At 43.8% G+C, this 22,882-nt stretch overlaps 1 protein-coding gene and 1 pseudogene across 4 annotated transcripts in view; one reads left to right on the plus strand and one right to left on the minus strand.

The window, feature by feature from the left end:
- Window positions 1–22,882, plus strand: part of gbe1b (glucan (1,4-alpha-), branching enzyme 1b) — a 600,154-nt gene that overhangs the window by 391,452 nt on the left and 185,820 nt on the right. For all 4 annotated transcript variants that reach the window (XM_041211102.1, XM_041211103.1, XM_041211105.1 and 1 more), the window contains exon 11: window positions 20,416–20,526. In XM_041211102.1, coding sequence (XP_041067036.1) covers window positions 20,416–20,526 — 111 coding nt within the window. The remainder of the gene's footprint in view (window positions 1–20,415; window positions 20,527–22,882) is intronic.
- Window positions 942–1,554, minus strand: LOC121290562 (annotated as a pseudogene).

Below are 22,882 nucleotides of genomic sequence, written 5' to 3' on the forward strand. Positions count from 1 at the left end.
AGGGCAGTCACTCTGGCATCACCCCTGGAGTTCAGCTCTTTTGGCTATGTTTGGACCAAGGCTGTAATGATGTCGGGAGCTGAGTGGCCCTGGCGGAACCCAAACAGAGCTTTGTGGGCAGGTTATTGCTGAGTAAGTTCTGCTTGATGGAACTGTTGATGACACCTTCCATCACTTTGAGTCATAGAGTTATTCAGCACTGAAACAGGCCCTTCAACCCATCATGTCGGTGCAGGCCATCAAGCACAATACTATAATCCCATTTTCCAGCACTTGCCCCATAGCCCTGTATGCTGTGGCGTTTCAAGTGCTTATCTAAACACTACTTAAATGTTGAGTTTTTTTTTAAATAAAATTTTTCTTAAAATTTTTTTGCTTTTTTTAACCCCCCAGAGGCCAATTTGGTTCCGGTGGTGAAAACAGATAATGAAAGGAGCAAGAAAATCAGATGCCAACAACATTAAAGTGGCTGGACAGAGTTACAGTAAATCGATATCTTAGGTGCTAAACTAACCATAAATTTTCAGAACTCATCAACAGAAATGAACAGCCACTTTAAAAAACATAGCTGTAGAGAACCACTAATGTTCCAAAACGCAAGGGCGATCTATGTGCAGCACTGCAAACAAGTTAAACTGCTTACACACTGTGACAGAGATGTTTTAAAAACATTAGGTGTGTTTGTGTATTAGTCAGATCCCTTTTTTGACCGGAGCTGTTTTGGAGCATTGAAAATTCCCTACCTTGCAACTTGAGGCCTTTGGAAATTCTTTAAAATCCATGGACTCCCAATATTGTACTACAAAGGGTTTTAAATAAATAGCAGTAAACAAAGACCATTAACACAGTGCGTGAAAGGTTTTCAGCCACATGACAAAGTATTAAAAGCTGTTGTGACTTTTCGCATTGTGGTTCCGATGCTGAACTTCTAAAAGGGGCAGCTAGACAACCCTCTCGACTTCAAAAAACCTCGTCAGGTTGTAAATCTGGCCAAGAGTCATAGCAACTAGCTCCAGAGCTTCAAAGAAAGACCAGAAGACCACTCTTCTGTTTGTGTTGTCATTGATTGCTCTGTGTAAGCTCTCACGTACTTCCAAACACTTCTGCTCATGCTTTACTGCTGTCATGGCTACAACCAGTTCATTGATCATCTTTTCTAACTTGTTCTGATAAGCCTCTGTCTCCATATCATGTTCTTTCGGTGCCTCTCCAACGTCATCAATGAACATCACAATCTTGGGGGTCATTGTGGACATTTTGTTGTTGAAACAGAATTTAAAAGCTCGGTCCATGTGTGCAGCAAATGTGCATTTCCCACTGGACTCCCGGTCCCCGTTATAAATATTTTTACCATTCTGGTCCTGTTGTCTCTACATTGATGTCCAGGAAGCTGCCCTTGGCCATCTCGAAGATCGGCCCCATCTTGGCGCTGGACGTGACCTGCTCGAAGAAGCACTGCTCAGTGTGCACATCGCTCCTGATGAATTAGGCTGAGATGCTGCACAGGTGGGCGAGGAAGCTGAGCAGCACCGAGCGCTCATCAAGCGTCAACATCTTCAGAGTCGTGGCCTGTCCACGATGATCAAGACTAGATTGATGGGATGGTAATTGACCGGGTTGTATTTGTCCTGCTTTTTGTGTACAAGACATACCTGGGCAATTTTCCACATTGCCAGGTAAATGTCAGTGTTGTAGTTGTACTGGAACAGCTTGGCTAGGGGCACGGCAAGTTCTGGCGCACAAGTCTTCAGTACTATTGCTGGAATATTGTCAGGTCCGATAGCATTGGCCAGTATCCAGTGCCTTCAGATATTTCTTGATATTACGTGGAGTGAGCTGAATTGGCTGAAGACTGTGATCCTGGAGACCTCAGGAGGAGAGATGGATCATCTATTCAGCATTTAAGGCTGAAGATGGTTGCAAATGCTTCAACCTTGTCTTTTACAGTGATGTGCTGGGCTCCCCCATCATTGAGAATGGGGATATTTGCAGTGTCTCCTTCTGTAGTGAGTTGTTTAATTGTCCACCACCACTCACAACTGGATGTGGCAGGACTGCAGAGTTTAGATCTGACTTGTTGGTTGTGGGTTTACTTAGTTCTCTTCATTGTATTCTGCTTACACTGCTTGGCATTAGTCCTGTGTTGTAGCTTCACCAAGTTGACCCCTGATTTTCTGGTATGCCTGATGTTGCTCCTGACATGTCTTCCTTTCATTGAACCAATGTTGATCCTCCTGGTAATGCTGGTAATGGTAGAGTGGGGGATATGCCGGACCATGAGGTTACAGACTGTGTTTGAGTACAATTCTGCTGCCGCTGATGGCCCACAGCGCCTCATGGATGCCCAGTTTTGAGTTGCTAGACCTTTTCAGAATCTATCCCATTTAGTATGATTGTAGTGCCAAACAACTCAATGGAGAGAATCCTCAATGGGAAGGTGGGACTTGGTCTCTACAAAGACTGTGCATTGGTCATTCCTATCAATATTGTCATGGACAGGAGCATCTGCGACAGATTGGTGGGGACGAGGTAAAGTAAGTTTTTCCCTCTTGGTTCTCTCACTACCGGCCGCAGACCCAGCCTAGCAGCAATGTTCTTTAGGACCCGGCCAGCTCGGTCAGCAGTGATGCTACCAAGCCACTCTTGATGATCGACACTGAAGACCCCCACCCCGAGCACATTCTATGTCCTAGCCACCCTTGATGCTTCTTCCAATTGGTGTTCAACATGGATGAATATTGATTCTTCAACTGAGGGAGTCAGTGGATGGTAATCAATTTCCTTGCCCATGTTTGACCTGATGATGCCGATTCTGGGCCCCATGAAATCTCATGTTCAGGACTCCCAGGGCAACTCCTTCCTGATTGTATACCACTCTGCTGCCACTGTGAGACAGGACATACCCAAAGATGGTGATGGTGGTGTCAGGGACATTGGCTGCAAGGCATGACTCCAAGAGCATGACTGTGTCAGTAAGTTGCTTGACTAGTCTGTGAGACAGCTCTCCCAATTTTAGCACAAGCCCCCAAGATGTTAGTAAGGAGGACTTTGTAGGGTGGCTGGGGCTGGGTGTGTTGTTGCTATTTCCGATGCTGATATCGTTGCCGGGTGGTCCTTCCAGTTTCAATCCTTAGTAACGTACAAACTGTTATGACTGGCCCCCAGGCGAGGTCCCCAATTTGTTAACTTCCTGAACGGGATCCCAATTTTGTTTTGTTCCTAGGTGGGGACGAATGAGCTGCCTGCCCCCCTTTATTCGGCTGACTGCAACGAGGGTAATTTAAAAGGGATTCCTTCCCCATGTAGATACTTTTTCCCAGCCCAAATGTTTTATATTTTAGAAGGAGCCAATTTAACCAGGCCTTCTTGAGTCAAAGAATCTTACGAGTTACTAAAAACCCAAGAAAAAAAATAATAAAAATGCAACACACACACACAAACACACACAGATAAGAAATGAGAAGATCAGTCCAAATAAAAAATACGAATTACTCTTTGGCTTGTCCATGAGGAGTAGATGGTGAAACGTTGCGACCATTAAGCTGGGTGAATCCAGTAGAGCTTGGCAGTTTAGTAGTTGGTTTAGAAACTTGTTTCTGCAGGTTGGCTGAAGAAGCTGTCCTATTTACTTTTTGATTGTGGCTTTGCCGACTTGCTGAGAGACGGATGCGGAGCGGGTTGGACACCTTTGTAGGTGTGACATTCCATGTTCTTTCCGGGCTAGTCGGTCGAGTATAATCCACGTAGGAATTTTCCAGAAAGTGGTTACTTTACATTCTCAGCCATCTTTTGCTCAGTGCCTTTGCTTGTACATCTTTTTTAAAAAACATATCTTCCTTAAAAAGTTCAATATGCCCGTAAGTAATTTGGGGCTGTAATCCACTGTCGTGACAATATGAATATATGAATCAGGAACAGGAGTAGGCCACGCAGCCCTTTGAGTCTGTTCTGCCATTCAATAATATCATGGCTGATCTGATTGTAACCTCAACTCCACCTTCCCACCTGCCCCTGATAACCTTTCACCTCTTGCTTATCAAGAATATATCTAGAGCTGGCTTAAAAATATACTAAGATTTTGCTTCCACCATCTTTTGAGGAAGACTGTTTCAATGACTCACTATCCCCTGAGAGAGAAAATTTCTCCTCACCTCAGTCTTAAATAGGAAACCCCTTATTTTTAAACAGTGACCCCTAGTTCTAATTTCTCCTACAAGAGGAAACATCTACTCCACATCCACTCAAGACCTCTCAGGATTTTAAGGGTTTGAAACAAGTCACCTCTTACTCTTCTAAACGTCTGGCACTGCATTTCTATTGCCCTATTGCTTAACCTAATTTTCCAGTTCACTTCAGCTAGCTCTACTTTTATACCCTCACAATTGCTCTTATTTAAGTTTAAAATACTTGTCTTAGACCCACTCTTCTCTCCCTTAGACTGAAAGTAAAATTCAACCATGTTATGATTGCTGTTATCTAGGGGCACCTTTAATATTAGGTCAGTAATTAATCCTATCTTGTTGCAAAATGCCAGATCTAGCATAGCCTGCTCTCAGGTTGGCTCCAGATGTGCTCTCCTCAGAAACTATCCCAAAAACATTCTGAGCTCCTCATCTAGGCTACCTTTGCCCATTTGATTTTTCCAGTCTATATATGGATTTAAATCCTCCATGATTATTGTATCTTTCTGACAAGCTCTCATTTTTGCTTCCTTTATACTTCGTCCTACCATGCGACTACTGTTAGAGGTGTGTACACCACTCCCACAAGTGACTCCTTGCCTTTATCGTTTTTCATACCTACCCAGACTGCTTCTGCATGCTGGTTTCCTGAACTTAGGTCATTGCTGTCTATTGTGCTGATACCATCGTTATGATCATTATCACCATTACCGATTTATCGACTTGTGTAATGGTTTAATTAAATTGAGTGGCTTGCTAGGCCATTTCAGAGGACAGTTAAGAGTCACCCACATTGCTGTGGCCCTGGAGTCACATGTAGGCCAGACTGGGTAAGGACATGAATTTCCTTCCCTTAAGCACATTAGTGGTGGGTTTTTACAAAAAAGAACAAATATTTCATGGTCATCATTATTGAGATGAGCTTTTAAATCCAGATGTATTAATTGCATTTTAATTCCACCAGCTACCGTGGCAGGATTTGAACCCGTGTTCCAGAGCATTAGCCTGGGCTTCTGGATTGTCCACCTAGTGACATTACCACTACATGACAATCTTCTACAACATGGCAAGAACCTGTCAAAAATCAGTAATTGTTCCTATCAGATTGATTAACGTGTCTTCCATTTTCTCAGCTCCAATGCAAACATAAGACTCGTCATTAAAACAGGCGGAGAGAGTTCCAGATTTCCACTACACTTAGTATGAAGAAGTGTTTTCTGAAATCTGACCTTGCTGTAATTGCGAGGTTACTTCTCTTGTTATGGACTCCCAAACCAAAGCAAATAGCTCCTCTCCATCAAACTGGTCAAATCCTCTGATCATTTTCAACGCCACAAATTAGATTTTAATCTTCTAAAACTTATGCAACACAAGCCTATACAACTTTCCCTCATAATTTAACTATTTAGCCCCAGTATCATGTTGGTGAATCTGTGCAGCAGTTGTCCTAAGGCCAATATATCTTGTCACTTCTCTGAAATTATTTACACAACACTGCAGTTCTGCTCCAAAATGGGAATTGCAGCCTGACTGCCTCAAGACTGGGAAGTGAGTAAGTACAAACCTGGTAATTACAGGCTAGTTATCCCAGCACAAATTAAGAAAATCTTAAGAGCATTCCGGAGGTATTAATAATGAATATCGAAAAGCACACATTTAAAGGGAGCAGTCACCACACATTTTAGAAGTAATAGATCAAGTCTTGCAAAGCAATTGGAATTCTTTGAAATTATAACTAAACTGGTGCAGGAGGGTAAATGTGGTTTATTTTGGTTTTTCAGAAGGTGTTGTCAAAGTTCCTCGTCTGAGACTATTCAGGATGGTTATGGATTGTGAAGGAGATGACAGATTCTCTAAATGGACTGTGGTGATAAATGTAATATGCTCTACCTTGGAAACTGTAACTAGTGGTGTTCCTTGGGGATCTGTTGCAGGACACCTGCTATTTACAATATTTGTGAATGATCTAGAACAATCTGTCTGCAGCACAGTATTAATAACTTTGTTGATGATATGAAGATATGTGGGTCAATAATGAACCGAAAGGTGACCGATTATCTTTAATGAAACTTGGTCTAACTAAGTGGATAACTGATATTTATGTGGATTAATATTGGGAAATGAGAAAATTTAACACTCAAAGATCTCCATACCATTAAAAGGATATAAAGCACTAGAGAAAGGACAAAAAAGGCTTACAAGGATTGTTCCAGAACTGAGTGATTATAGCTTTTGGGAAATATGAACAGGTTGGGGCCTTTTACTTTAGAAAAGTGAGGACACCTGTTAAATGTCTTTAAAGCTATGAATTGGTTGAACAGAGCAGATGTAGGTAGAGTCTTTCCACTTGTGAGAGAATCCAGAACCTGGATCAGAAATACAAGATAGTTGCAAATCAATGCAAGGGGGAAATAGGGAGCAATTTCTTTACTTAAGAGAGTGATTGGAACGTGGATCTCGCTACCACAATGTGGTTGAGCAAGGAGTTTAGATGATTTCAAATGTAAATAAGATGGGTACATAAGAGCAAAGATATGTTGAAATGCTGAGGTGAGTTATATAGAAAGCGAAGAGAGTCATGTGGAATATAAACACCAGCACAGATTCCTCAGATACTGAAGCAGTCTATATCCAAATGCAGCAAGACCTGGACAATATCCAGCCTTGGGCTAACAAGTGGCAAGTAACATTTGCACCGCACAAGTGTCAGGCAATGACCATCTCCAACAAGAGAGAATCCAACCATCACCCCTTGATGTTCAATGGCATTACTATCACTGAATCCCCACTATCAACATCCTGGGGGTTACCATTGACCAAAAACTGAACTGGACTAGCCATATAAATACTGTAGCTACAAGACCATGCCAGAGGCTAGCATGAGTGCAACGAAGAACCCACCTCCTGACTCCCCAAAGCCTGTCCACCATCTACAAGGCACAAGTCAGAAGTATGATGGAATACTCCCCACTTGCCTGGATAAGTGCAGCTCCCACAACACTCAACGAACTTGACACCATCCAGGACAAAGCTGTCTGCTTGATTGGCACCACATCCACAATTATTCACTCCCTCCACCGCCAATGCACAGTAGCAGCAGTGTGTACCATCTACAAGATGCACTGCAGAAATTCACCAAGGCCCTTTAGACAGCACTTTCCAAACCCACGACCAGTACCACCCAGAAGGACAAGGGCAGCAGATAGATGGGAAAGCCACCACCTAGAAGTTCCCCTCCGAGCCATTCACCATCTTGACTTGGAAATATATTGCTGTTCCTTCACTGTCACTGGGTCAAAATCCTGGAACTCCCTTCCTAACAGCACTGTGGACGTACCTACACCACTGCAGCAGTTCAAGAGGGCAGCTCACCACCACTACCACCTCCTCAAGGGCAACTAGGGATGGGCAATAAATGCTGGCCCAGCCAGTGAAGCCCACATCCCCTGAATGGATAAAAAAATAAGGGCAGACTGAAACCGCGGTTGTTGGATTCGAAGGGGCATGTTTGTAACGTCTCTGAATAAATTTATTTAAAGATTGAGTCCAGTTCTGACCTCTGCCACTGGCATTCTGGAAAGGAGCACAAGTTATCTTTTTGGTCTGTAATTGGCAGTTATCTTAACCTTAGTTATCTTTCTCGATTTTCCTTGAATTTACTTGTCAATATTTTTTCATACCCTTTATTTGCTTTCCTACTTTCCTTTTTAATTTCACCCCTGAACTTTCTGTATTTGTCTAGACTTTCTGCAGTATTGAACTTGCTTTTTTTTTGCTTATCCTCACCTGTGTGCTCTTTGACATCTAGGTGAGTTGCAATTTATGAGCCCCATCCTCCTCTTTTATGGGAACATATTTGTTCTGAACTCTCTTTAGCTCTTCAGTTTATTTAAATTAGAATAAGGCCACACAATTTATTGAAATGAGATTTGATAAATACCAGGAATTACATTCAATGTGTTTTTATTTTGAGCTACATATATGATATCCTGACTAATGCGTGTACAATTTTAAAACAAAAATAAAATAAAAATATACTGAACAGCTCTGGAAGTGTTGGTGGAAGGAGAAAGAAAGCTGATGTTTCAGGGCCACGACAACTGTTTCTCTCTCTAAGATGCTGTCAGACCTACTGAGTGATTCCAGCACTTTGTTTTTATTTCAGATTTCCAGCATCTGCAGTACAGTATTTCACTTCGGTTTAATTTTGAAAAATTGTCTGACGATATATATAAATCCCAAGCATTCATAATTAGCTACCTGCAGTGTTCAACCAAGTAGTGGAAGGGGCAGAAATAAGAGGAAACTATTTCTTTAAACACCTAATCTCATACTATCCCTGATTAAGGAAGTAATCAGGTGAAGCCTTGGAACATTTCATTCCACACAAATTGATCTTGCCCTAGCTGTGGCTTAATGGGTAGCATTCTCGGCTCTGAGTTTAAGTGAGTTCAATTCGCCAATGCTGAAGGAGTGGTGCCTTTAAGACCATAAGATGTATCGGCAAAAGTAGGCCTTTCGGCCCATCGAGTCTGCTCCGCCATTCAACGAGACCATGGCTGATCTGGTAATCCTCAACTCCACTTTCCTGCCTTTTCCCCATAACCCTTGATTCCCTTACTGATTAAAAATCTGTCTATATCTCAGTCTTGAATATACTTAATGACTTAGTCTTTACAGCCCTCTGCTGTAAAGAATTCCACAGGTTGACTACTCCCTGAGAGAAGAAATTCTTTCTCATCTCTGTTATAAATGGGCACCCACTTACTCTGAGAGATTATGCCCTCTTGCCCTAGACTCTCCCATAAGGAGAAACAACTTCTCAGCATTTACCCTGTCAAGCCCCTTAAGAATCATATGTTTCAATAAGGTCCCCTCTCATTCTTCTAAATTCCAGTGAGTACAGGCTCAACCTACTCAACCTCTCCTTATAAGAAAATCCCTCCATACCCAGGATCAACCTAGTGACCCTTCTCTGGAGTGTCTTTAATGCCAGTATATCTTTCTTTAGATAAGGGGACCAAAACTGTTCACAGTATTCTAGGTGTGACCCAGCTAGTTTTAGCAAGACTTCCCTATTTTTATATTCCATTCCCTTTGAAATAAAGGCCAACATTCCATTTGCCTTTCCTATTACCTGCTGAACTTGTATGTTAGCTTTTTGGGATTCATGCACAAGGACCCCCAAATCCCTCTGTGCTGCAGCTTTCTTCAGTTTTTCTCCATTTAAATAATATTCAGCTCCTCTTCTTCCTGCCAAAGTGCAAAAGCTCACATTATATTCCATCTGCCAAGTTTTTGCCCACTCACTTAACCTGTCTATCACTCTGTAGGCTGCTTGTGTCGTCCTCACCACTTGCCTTCCCACCTATTTTTGTGTCATCTGTAAACTTGATGATAGTACATTCACTTCCCTCATCTAAGTCATTAATATACATTGTAAATAATTGAGGCCCCAGCACTGATCACCCGATTACTTCCTTAATCAATCAGAGATAGTACGGGGTTAGGTGTTTAAAGAAATAGTTTCCTCTTGTTTCTGCCCCTGTGGCACTCGATTAGTAATAGGTTGCCATCCTGATAATGCCCCCCTTATCCTAACTCTGTCTTCTCTTAGTTAGCCAATCCGCTATCCATGCTAATATACTGCCGTCAACACCATGGGCTCTTACCTTATTAAGTAGCCTTATGTGCGCTACCTTATCGAACGCATTTTGGAAATCCAAGTATATTACGTCTACTGGTTCCCCTTTATCGATTGTGTTTGTTACCTCCTCAAAGAATTCTAATAAATTTGTTAGGCACGATTTCCCCTTCATGAAGCCATGCTGACTCTGCTTGACTAGGTTATGTATTTCTAAATGCTTTGCTATTGCATCCTTTGTAATAGACTGCAACATTTTCCCAATGACAGATGTTAAGCTAACTGGCCTATAGTTACCTGTTTTTTGTCTCCATCCCTTTTTGAATAAGGGTGTTACATTGGCAGTTTTCCAATCGTTTGGGACTTTTCCAGAATCTAAGGATTCTTGGAAGATTACTACCAGTGCATCCACTATCTCTATAGCTACTTCCTTTAATATCCTGGGATGCAACCCATCAGGTCCAGGGGACTTATCGGCCGTTAGCACCATTTGTTTCCCTCATACTTTTTCTCTAGTGATAGTTATTTCCTCCCCATCTTTTGCCCTTTGATTATTTAGTCTTTTTGGAATACTATTAGGATTGCCTACCATGAAGACTGAAGCAAAGCATTTATTCAACACTTATTCCTGGTTCCCCATTATTATTTTCCCAGCCTCATTCTCTAAGGGGCCTATGTTCACTTTGGCCTCTTTCTTCCTTTTTATATATTTAAAGAAGCTCTTACTGTCTGTTTTTACATTACTTGCTAGTTTACCCTCAAAATTTATTTTCTCCCTTTTTTTTGGTCATCTTTTGTTGGTTTTTAAAAACTTTCCCAATCCTCTGGTTTAACATTAATCTTTGCCACATTGTATGTTTTTTCTTTCAATTTGATACTGTCCTTAACTTCCTTAGTTAACCATGGTTGGTTTATCCCTTTGAAACCTTCTTCCCCACTGGGATATATCAGAGTTGAGAGTCATGAACTATTTTCTTAAACGCCTGTCATTGTTCATCAATCGTCTTTTCTGCTAAACTGTTTTCCCAGCCCATTACAGCCAACTCTGCCCTCATTCCATTGTAATTACCCTTATTTAAGTTTAGCACAGTTGGTTCCAACCCAATTTTCTCACACTCAAACTGAATGCTAAATTGTACATATTATGACCATTGTTTCCTAGAGGATCCTTTACTCTGAGATCATTTATTGAACCTACCTCATTACCTGATCCAAAAAAGCCTGATCCCTGGTTGGATTCACAACATATTGTTCTCAGAAACACTATGAATTCTTGTTCTTGCCTACCTCTGCCAATTTGATTTTCCCAATCTACATAAACATTAAAGTCCCCCATGATTAATGTACTGCCTTTTTTACGTGCCCTCATTATATCCTGATTTATTCTCTGTCCTGCAATATACCTACTGTCAGGGGGGCTTTAGATTTCTCCCACCAGTGTCGTCTTCCCCTTGTTATTTCTGACCTCCATCCATACGGATTCTACATCTTCCGATCCAAGATCCTTTCTTTCTATTGTATTTATTCCATCTCGTACTAATAAAGCTACCCCACCACCCTTTCCTTCCTACCTGTTCTTTCGAAAAGTCACATACCCCTGAATATTTAGTTCCCAGCTTTGATGATCTTGTAACCATGTCCCCGTAATGGCTAAAAGATCATGTCCATTAATCTCGATTTGTGCTATTAATTCATTTAGTTTGTTTTGAATGCTACGTGCATTTAAGTAAGACCCATTAATTTTGCCTTTTTACCATTTTTTCCCCTTTTGCCCCTACTTGCTGCTGTTTTTTTTATGTCTGTACACTCTGTCCCTTCCTGTCACACTCTGGGTATCATTAGCTATATAGCTGCCCTGCAAGGCTGGCAAGTCCTTTTGCTTTGTAAGCCTATGTACCCGTTTTCCAGACCCCCCCCCACAACTTTTCTTTAGTTTAAAGCCCCCTCTACAGCCCTAGTTATTCGGTTCGCCAGGACACTGATCCCAGCGTGGTTCAAGTGAAGCCCCTCCCACTGTAACAGCTCCCTTCTACTCAAGAACTGGTGCTAGTGCCCCATGAACTGAAACCCATTCCTCCCATACCAATCTCTGCATTTAACCATGCATTTAACTCCATGACTTTATTTACCCAATGCCAGTTTTCCATGGCTCTGATAGCAATCCCGAGATTATTACCTCTGAGGTTCTGCTTTTTAATTTAGCTCCTAACTGTTCAAGTTCTTTCAGCAGAACCTCCTTTTTAGTCCTATCAATGTTGGTGGTTAACAACTGGGACGATGAAAACTAAATCCATCCCCTCCCACTCCAAATTCCTCTCCAGCCCTGAGGAGATGTCCTTAACCCTGGCACCAGGCAGGCAACACTGCCTTCGGGACTTTCAGGTGAGATGCTAAACCAAGGTGCTGTCTTCCCTGTCAGGTAGAATTAAAACAACTCGAGGCATTATTTTGAAATATAGTCGGCAGTTTTCCTGTCCTGGGTCAGTATTAATCCCTCGGCCAGTGTCATTAAAATAATAGGTTACCTGGTCATTAGCGTTTTGCTATTTGTGGGATCTTCCTGTGCACAAAGTGGCTGCAACGTTTCCCTACATTAGAAAATTGACAACGCTTCAAAAGTTACTGCATTGGCTGCAAACTGCTTTGGAACACTCTGATGTTGTGAATGGCACTATAGCAATGTAAATCCTGTGTTTACTTCTCTTCTGACACCACAGGTCCTATCTGAGTTGATGGCGAGAGATGTTTAATCTTTCCTCTCTTTGTTTTTAAAGGATGTACGGATATTGACAGTGGGTGAAGTCAGTTTAAAAGTAAAATCGATAGATTTTGTATGGTGTGAAGTTGATGTGATGGTGTTCAGGCTGGTCATTTGTAGGCAACAGATAGCAGCAGGAACACATTTTCTGACTTGTGTGTCTACTGTCAAATTGACAATCCAAGAACAGACAATTCTAGAAGGAATGGCACTTCAATCAGTATAATGTCTTTTAAAGTAAATGTTATCTGCAAAGCACAACAGTATTAGGGTGCACCATTGGTAATCCAGAGACACAGGGTAATGCTCTGAGGACCCAGGTTCGAATCCCGCCAAAGCAGATGGTGGAATTTGAATTCAATATAAAAAAAAACCTGGAATTAAAAGTCCAGTGATGACCATGAAACCATTATCGATTGTTGTTAAAAACCCAATGGTTCACTAATGTCCTTAAAATCTGTTGTCCTTACCTGGTCCTTACCTACATACCCAGACTTTCAGCAATGTGGTTGACTCTTAAATGGCCTAGCAAGCCACTCAGTTGTAACAAACTGCTACAAAGACACTAAAAAAGGAATGAAACCAGATGGACCACCTGACATCGACCTAGGCACCGGAAACGACAACGGCAATTGCAGCCCTGTCAACCCTGCAAAGTCCTCCTGACTAACATCTGGGGGCTAGTGCCAAAATTGGGAAAGCTGTCTCAAGCAACAGCCTGCCAGAATCATACCTCACAGATAATGTCCACCATCACCATCCCTGGATATGTCCTGTTCCACTGGCAGAGATGGCGGCACTGTGGTATACAGTCGGGAGGGAGTTGCCATGGGAGTTCTCAGCATCAATTCTGGACCCCATGAAGTCTCATGGTGTCAGCTCAACATGGGCAAGGAAACCTCCTGCTGATTACCACATACCGCCCTCCCTCAGCTGATGAATCAGTGCTCCTCCATGTTGAACATCATTTGGAGGAAGCACTGAGGGTGGCAAGGGCACAGAATGTACTCTGGGTGGGCGACTTCAATGTCCATCGCCAAGAGTGGCTCGGGAGCACCACTACTGACCGAGCTGGCCAAGTCCTAACTGCCATAGCTGCTAGACTGGGTCTGCGGTAGGCAGTGAGGTAACCAACAAGAGGGAAAAACGTACTTGACCTCATACTCTCCAACCTGCCTGCCACAGATGCATCTGTCCATGACAGCATTGGTAGGAGTGACCACTGCAGTCATTGTGGAGACGAAGTTCCGCCTTCACATTGAGGATACCCTCCATTTTGTGTGGCACTACCACCGTGATAAGTGGGTTAGATTTTGAACAGATCTAGCAATTCAAGACTGGGCATCCATGAGGTGCTGTGGGCCATCAGCAGCAGCAGAATTGTACTCGAGCACAATCTGTAACCTCATGGCCCGGCATATCCCCCACTCTAGCATTACCATCAAGCCAGGGGATCAACCCTGTTTCAATGAAGAGTGCAGGAGGGCATGTCAGGAGCAACACCAGGCATACCTGAAAATGAGGTATCAACCTAGTGAAGCTATAAAACAGGACTTCTTGCGTGCCAGACAGCATAAGCAGCAAGTGATAAACAGAGCTAAGCAATCCCACAACCAACGGTTCAAATCTAAGTTCTGCAGTCCTGCCACATCCGTGAATGGTGGTGGGCAATTAAACAACTCACTGGAGGAGGAGGTTGCACAAATATCCCCATCCTCAATGATGGAGGAGCCCGGCACATCAGTGCAAAAGATAAGGCTGAAGCATTTGCAACAATCTTCAGCCAGAAGTGTCGAGTGGATGATCCATGTCAGCCTCCTCCAGAGGTCCCCAGCATTTTCAGTCAATTCGATTCAGTCCATGTGATATCAAGAATTGGCTGAAGGCTCTGGATGCTGCAAAGTCTATGGGCCCTGACATCTTTCCAGCAGCAGTACTGAAGACTTCTGCTCTAGAACTTGCCACAGCCCTAGCGAAGCTGTTCCAGTACAGCTATAACACTGGCATCTACCCGGCTATGTGGAAAATTGCCCAGGTATGTCCTGTGCACAAAAAGCAGGACAAATCCAACCCGACCAATTACCACCCCATCAGTCTATTCTCTATCATCAATAAAGTAATGGAAGGGTCATCAACAATGTTATCAGGCGGCACTTGCTTAGCAATAACCTGGTCGCTGATGCCCAGTTTGGGTTCTGCCAGGGCCACTCAGCTCCTGAACTCGTTACAGCCTTGGTTCAAACATGGACAAAAGAGCTGAACTCCCAAGGTGACGTGAAAGTGACTGCCCTTGACATCAAGGCTATATTTGATCGAGTGTGACATCAAGGAGCCCTAGCAAAACTGGAGTCAGTGGGCCAAGGGAGAAAACTCTCTCCATTGGTTGGAGTCATACCTAGCACAAAAGAAGATGGTTGTGGTTGTTGGAGGTCAATCATCTCAGCTCCAGGACATCACTGCAGGAATTCCTCAGGATAGTGTCCTAGACCCAACCATCTTCAGCTGCTTCATCAATGACCTTCCTTTCGTCATAATGTCAGAAGTGGGGATGTTCACTGATAATTGCACAATATTCAGCACCATTCGCAACTCCTCAGATACTGAAGCAGTCCATGTCCAAATGCAGCAAGACCTGGACGATATCCAGGCTTGGGCTGACAAGCGGCAAATCTCCCTTTGTGCTGGGTATGACTCCAACCAATGGAGAGAGTTTTCCCCCTGATTCCCATTGCCTCCAGTTTTGCTAGGGCTCCTTGATGTCATTCTCGGTGACAAGCAGCAAGTAACATTCGTGCCGCACAAGTGTCAGGCAATGACTATCTCCAACAAGAGAGAATCCAACCATCACCCCTTGATGTTCAATGGCATTACCATCTCTGAATCGCCCACTATCAACATCCTGGGGATTATCATTGACCAGAAACTGAACTGGACTAGCCATATAAATACTGTGGCAACAAGAGCAGGTCAGAGGCTAGGAATCCTGTGTTGAGTAACTCACCTCCTGACTCCCCAAAGCCTGTCCACCATCTACAAGGCACAAGTCAGGAATGTGATGGAATACTGCCTACTTGCCTGGATGAGTGCAGCTCCTACAACACTGAAGAAGCTGGACACCGTCCAGGACAAAGCAGTCAGCTTAATTGACACCACATCCACAAACATTCACTCCCTCCAGCACTGACGCACAGTAGCAGCAGTGCGTACCATCTACAAGATGCACTGCAGGAATTCATCAAGGCTCCTAAGCCGGTACCTTCCAAACCCATGACCACTACCACCTAGAAGGACAAGGGCAGCAGATAGATGGGAGCACCACTATCTGGAAGCTCCCCTTCAAGTCACTCACCATCCTTACTTGGAAATATATTGCCATTCCTTCACTGTCGCTGGGTCAAAATCCTGGACCTCCCTTCCTAACAACTCTGTGGGTGTACCTGCACCTTGTGGGTGGCAGTGTTTCAAGATGGCAGCTCACCACCAACTTCTCAAGGGCAACCAGGGACAAGCAGTACATGCTGGCCCAGTCAGTGAAGCCCACATCCCGTGAATGAATTTTTAAAAATCTAATGAACCAGAGGGTACATAAGATTTCACAGAATCAAAGTTGTTACATCACGGAAGGAGGCCATTTGCCCCACCGTGTCTGCACCAGCTCTGCAAATGAGCAACTTACCTTATATTCATCTTGTGCCATTCCTTCACCTTCTCCCTGTAACTCTGCACATTCTTTTCAGATAAGTCTAATTCCTTTTTGAATGCTTCGATTGAACCTGCCTCCACCACACTCTCAGGGAATGCATTCCAGATCTTAACCACTCGCTGTGTGAAAAGGTTTTTCCTCCATGTCACTTTTACTACTATGTTGTTAATATTTTAAATCTGTGCTGTCTCGTTCTCAGTCGTGACCCCTCATAATTTTGAATATCTCTATCAAATCTCTTTTCGGCCTTTGTTTTTCCAAGGAAAACAGCCCCAACTTCGCTAATCTATTTTCATAACTGAAGTTCCTTATCCCTGGAACCATTCTCCTGAATCTTTTCTGCATTCTCTCCAATGCTTTAACATCCTTCCTAAAGTGCGGTGCCCAGAACTGGACGCAATACTCCAGCCGAGGCAGAAGGATAGTGTCTTACACAAGTTCAGCATAACCTCCTTGGTCTTGTATTCTATGCCCCTATTAATAACACCTCGGATACTGTATGTTTTATTAACTCATCTCTTATTCTGCCCTGCCACCTTCAATGACTTGTGTACATAAACACTCAGGTCTTTCTGCTCCTGTACCCCCTTTAGAATTGTACCCTTTATATTGCCTTTCCATGTTCTTCCTACAAAATGAACCACTTTATATTTCTCTGCACTGACATTCATCTGCCACTTGTCATCCATTCCACCAACTTTTCTACGTCCTTTTGGTGTGGGAGTCACAGACTACCCAAAAGTTTGTAAGGACAGGAGGGGCGGGGGTGTTTGAAGTCATAGATGGTTTTAAAGCAACTTATTAAGAAGCAACAGTTAAGATACAATGCGGAAGTTAAATAGACAGAGAAGACCTGTGACCTGTAATAGGTGAGAATGGTTCACTGGCCCCAGATTGGACAAAGCGATGGGGAAAGCAAGGGTGGCAGTGGTGTCCTCAGAACAGTTCACTAGTTCTGAATTGGGCAAACAGATGGATGAAGCAGCGATGTTGACCTCCATAGCTGGCGGTAGCAGTCCCTTCTGCTCTCTGTCATCTTGAACTAACCAAAATGTTGGGCCGAAGCCAGCATGGATCCAGTTTGAGAAGCTTTCCTCTGTCTGAAACCTTATTGAGCTAACCAGGGTGTTATTGCAGAACTAGCATGGATCCACCTTGAAAAGCTCGTTCCAGTTCAGTGATTTCTTTTTCTCCTCTCATGAGCCTGTTCATATACCTTATTTCCAGGGGCCTCATGTTTGACTCATGTCAATCACTTATCCAGTTGCCTATTAACAAGGGACAAATATTCAAGGTAATCCTAACTATTTCTGTCCGAAGCCCATGAAGTTATCATGTTATTTATTACTTGCAAGGACATCTTATTTAACATTTACTCGGACAGTTGGTTTACAAACGCTCATGAGATCCTACTTTTATCAAACTTAAGGAATGTTTTGTTTCAGAGACTGTGCCAGAATCATGTCCTTGGCAGAGATAACAGGCCTATACTGTCCTGTGTCAGCCTCCTGCTAAAGGATTTTGCTTAATCAGAGGGAGAGCCTTTTCCAATCAATTAATTCCAAAAGATTTTATAGCGTTATTAGACAGCCATTTCTTACATAGATGAGACTTCTTTTCAAAACACCAAGTTGTTGTGATTTGGAATACGCAGTGGAAAGAAATTCAGTAATAACCTTCAAAATAGGATTGAGTACATTTTTGAAATGGAAAAATGTGCAGCGTTTTGGGGAAAGAGTAGGGGACTGGGACTAACTGGATAGCTCTTTCAAAGAGCTGGCACAGGCATGATGGGCTGAATGGCCTCCTTGTGTACTGTATCATTCCACGAGGCTGGATTTAAGTTGCCGCCACCAAAGGGTTTGAAGGCAGATGGAGCATGTTAAATCCAGCAGGCAAGCTGCCTGTCTGCCATGCCCTCATTATAATTATACCAATGATGGGGGTGGTATTGGTCGGTCTGCCTGCCAATGGGTCAATGGAAGCTCATAAGTGGACAATTATTGCCTATTTAAAGGCCTCATCCCTCCGTTGCCAGCATTTTACTGGCGGTAAGAGCGGCCCATGCCAAGCAGCAAGAAGAGCTTGCAGCACAGGCTGATGGTGGACTGAGGTTGGGGCATAGCTGCTCGCAATATATATTAATGATTTAGATGAGGGAACTAAATGTAATATCTCCAGATTTGCAGATGACACAAAGCTGGGTTGGAGGGTGAGCTGTGAGGAGGATGCAGAGATTCTTCACTGTGATTTGAACAAGCTGAGTGAGTGGGCAAATGCATGGCAGATGCAGTATAATGTGGATAAATGTGAGGTTATCCACTTTGGTAGCAAAAACAAGAAAGCAGATTATTACCTGAATGGCTACAAATTGAGAGAGGGGAATGTGCAACGAGACCTGGGTGCCCTTGTACACCAGTCGCTGAAGGTAAGCATGCAGGTGCAGCAGGTGGTAAAGAAGGCAAATGGTATGTTGGCCTTAATAGCCAGAGGATTCAAGTACAGGAGCAGGGATGCCTTATTGCAATTATACAGGGCCTTGGTGAGAGCACACCTGGAATATTGTGTGCAGTTTTGGTCTCTTTATCTGATGAAGGATGCTCTTGCTATAGAGGGAGTGCAGCGAAGATTTACCAGACTGATTCCTGGGATGGCGGGACTGAGATATGAGGAGAGATTGAGTCAATTAGGATTATATCCACTGAAGCTCAGAAGAATGAGGGGGGAATCTCATAGAAACCTATAAAATTCTAACAGGACGAGACAGGGTAGATGCAGGAAGGATGTTCCCGATGGTGGGGGAGCCCAGAACCAAGAGTCACAGTCTGAGAATACGGGGGAGACCATTTAGGACTGAAATGAGGAGAAATTTCTTCACCCAGAGAGTGGTCAGCCTGTGGAATTCGCTACCACAGAAAGTAGTTGAGGCCAAAACATTGTATGTTTTCAAGAAGAAGTTAGATATAGCTCTTGGGGCGAAAGGGATCAAAGAATATGGGGAGAAAGCGGGAGCAGGCTATTGAGTTGGATGATCAGCCATGATCATGATGAATGACAGAACAGTCTCGAAGGGCTGAATGGCCTACTCCTCCTATTTTTTATGTTTCTGTGACACCAACTGGGCCCATTGGGTGGGCCCAAGGCCCCTGACAGGCCGACCTCCAAGCACTGGCTTGTGCCGCATCGATTGAGTGCAATACTGGCAGTGGCCATCACTCCCATTAGTGCAACCGGTACATCAAGAGCTGCTAACCTCTGAATGGCCAGCAGCTCTCTGAGACGGAATATCCTATCCCAGAGGGGTGGAAATCCTACTTCCAGCCTAATGGTGACCGCTTGGCCATTAAATGATTCCAGCTTTTCTTCCCGCCTCCAAACTGGGGAGAGTAGAGACTACATCAGATGGTTTAGTTCAGCCGTTTGATTCTAGAATGCTGGAAACACACAATGAACTATTATCATTTGAAATTCAAAAAGGTAGATTAACGTTGTTGATGGAGTGCCTTTGTCAGAACTCTTCTGATGAATAGTTTTCACCCCAAACACAATCTTTCTTTTTTTTTTTGAAATATTGATGGACCCTGCTCTGTGGTTTTTTGTTTTGGCATGTTCCCATTGAATGAGAGACTGCTACAGACAGTGCATAGCATTGGGCACAGGCTTGTTAGTGCTGAGCCATGGAACTTTCAGCAGCGTGCAAGACTTCCTAATTGTGCCTGCAGTTGCAGTGACACCTGCCAGATTTTTTCTTGTGAAGCTGGAGACCTTTTTGTGCAGTTGGATTAAAAATCCCATCATTGGCTGAACCTGGATTCCACGTCTCTTGAACAGAACTAGTAGTGCTATTATCTGATTTGTAAAACAAGTCAGCAATTGCCACAGGATTTTTATCTGTTACCTGTGACTTAATTGCTTTTCTATTGCATAATAACTGCAAAAAATTTGCGTGTAAATTTAATCTGTTTTAATATGAAAGGACTGGGGAGCCTGACTGCAGATAGATAATGAAATTTTTAACCAATTTTGATTGTCAGCTTCAGACTCTGATGCTCTAATGTGATTTATTTTTAACTAAGTGTTTGTGCCATGGGGACAATGTGTAAACTGTAACTCCTCTTAATGGCTACAGATATTGAAAGAGTTGAAGGATGAAGACTGGAACATGGGTAACATCGTCTACACACTAACAAACCGGCGGTACGGAGAGAAGTGCATCGCCTATGCGGAGAGCCATGACCAGGTAACCCCTCGCCCAGATTCTGTTGGTTGGTAATCCAAAACAAAAACAGAATTACCTGGAAAGACTCAGCAGGTCTGGCAGCATCGGCGGAGAAGAAAAGGGTTGACGTTTCGAGTCCTCATGACCCTTCGACAGAACTTGAGTTCGAGTCCAAGAAAGAGTTGCAATGTAAGCTGGTTTAAGGTGTGTGTGTGGGGGGCGGAGAGATAGAGAGACAGAGAGGTGAAGGGGGGGGGTGTGGTTGTAGGGACAAACAAGCAGTGATAGAAGCAGATCATCAAAAGATGTCAACGACAATAGTACAATAGAACACATAGGTGTTAAAGTTAAAGTTGGTGATATTATCTAAACGAATGTGCTAATTAAGAATGGATGGTAGGGCACTCAAGGTATAGCTCTAGTGGGGTTTTTTTTTTATAATGGAAATAGGTGGGAAAAGGAAAATCTTTATAATTTATTGGAACAAAAAGGAAGGGGGAAACAGAAAGGGGGTGGGGATGGGGGAGGGAGCTCACGACCTAAAGTTGTTGAATTCAATATTCAGTCCAGAAGGCTGTTAAGTCCCTAGTCGGAAGATGAGGTGTTGTTCCTTCGGTTTGCGTTGGGCTTCACTGGAACAATACAGCAAGCCAAGGACAGACATGTGGGCAAGAGAGCAGGGTGGAGTGTTAAAATGGCATGCAACAGGGAGGTTTGGGTCATTCTTGCGGACAGACTGCAGGTGTTCTGCAAAGCGGTCACCCAGTTTACATTTGGTTTCTCCAATTTAGAGGAGACCACATTGGGAGCAACGAATGCAGTAGACTAAGTTGGGGGAAATGCAAGTGAAATGCTGCTTCACTTGAAAGGAGTGTTTGGGTCCTTGGACGGTGAGGAGAGAGGAAGTGAAGGGGCAGGTGTTGCATCTTTTGCGTGGGCATGGGGTGGTGCCATAGGAGGGGGTTGAGGAGTAGGGGGTGATGGAGGAGTGGACCAGGGTGTCCCGGAGGGAGCGATCCCTACAGAATGCCGATAAGGGGGGTGAAGGGAAGATGTGTTTGGTGGTGGCATCATGCTGGAGTTGGCGGAAATGGCGGAGGATGATCCTTTGAATGCGGAGGCTGGTGGGGTGATAAGTGAGGACAAGGGGGACCCTATCATGTTTCTGGGAGGGAGGAGAAGGCTAGGGTCCCCCTTGTCCTCACTTATCACCCCACCAGCCTCCGCATTCAAAGGATCATCCTCCGCCATTTCCGCCAACTCCAGCATGATGCCACCACCAAACACATCTTCCCTTCACCCCCCTTATCAGCATTCCGTAGGGATCGCTCCCTCCGGGACACCCTGGTCCACTCCTCCATCACCCCCTACTCCTCAACCCCCTCCTATGGCACCATCCCATGCCCACGCAAAAGATGCAACACCTGCCCCTTCTCTTCCTCTCTCCTCACCGTCCAAGGACCCAAACACTCCTTTCAAGTGAAGCAGCATTTCACTTGCATTTCCCCCAACTTAGTCTACTGCATTCGTTGCTCCCAATGTGGTCTCCTCTACATTGGAGAGACCAAACTTAAACTGGGCGACTGCTTTGCAGAACACCTGTGGTCTGTCCACAAGAATGACCCAAACCTCCCTGTCGCTTGCCATTTCAACACTCCACCCTGCTCTCTTGCCCACATGTCTGTCCTTGGCTTGCTGCATTGTTCCAGTGAAGCCCAACACAAACTGGAGGAACAACACCTCATCTTCCGACTAGGGACTTTACAGCCTTCCGGACTGAATATTGAATTCAACAACTTTAGGTCGTGAGCTCCCTCCCCCATCCCCACCCCCTTTCTGTTTCCCCCTTCTCTCTTTTTTCCAATAAATTATAAAGATTTTCCTTTTCCCACCTATTTCCATTATAAAAAAAACCCCACTAGAGCTATACCTTGAGTGCCCTACCATCCATTCTTAATTAGCACATTCGTTTAGATAATATCACCAACTTTAACTTTAACACCTATGTGTTCTATTGTACTATTGTCGTTGACATCTTTTGATGATCTGCTTCTATCACTGCTTGTTTGTCCCTACAACCACACCCCCCCCCTCCACCTCTCTGTCTCTCTATCTCTCCGCCCCCCACACACACACCTTAAACCAGCTTATATTTCAACTCTTTCTTGGACTCGAACTCAAGTTCTGTCGAAGGGTCATGAGGACTCGAAACGTCAACTCTTTTCTTCTCCGCCGATGCTGCCAGACCTGCTGAGTTTTTCCAGGTAATTCTGTTTTTGTTTTGGATTTCCAGCATCCGCAGTTTTTTTGTTTTTATTTCTGTTGGTTGGTGTTGTTTGCAACAGTGTGTTGTGACCACATAGGATGACCTATTTCC

Source organism: Carcharodon carcharias, chromosome 18 (genome assembly GCF_017639515.1).
Source record: "Carcharodon carcharias isolate sCarCar2 chromosome 18, sCarCar2.pri, whole genome shotgun sequence".
In the NCBI taxonomy this organism is placed as follows: domain Eukaryota; kingdom Metazoa; phylum Chordata; class Chondrichthyes; order Lamniformes; family Lamnidae; genus Carcharodon; species Carcharodon carcharias.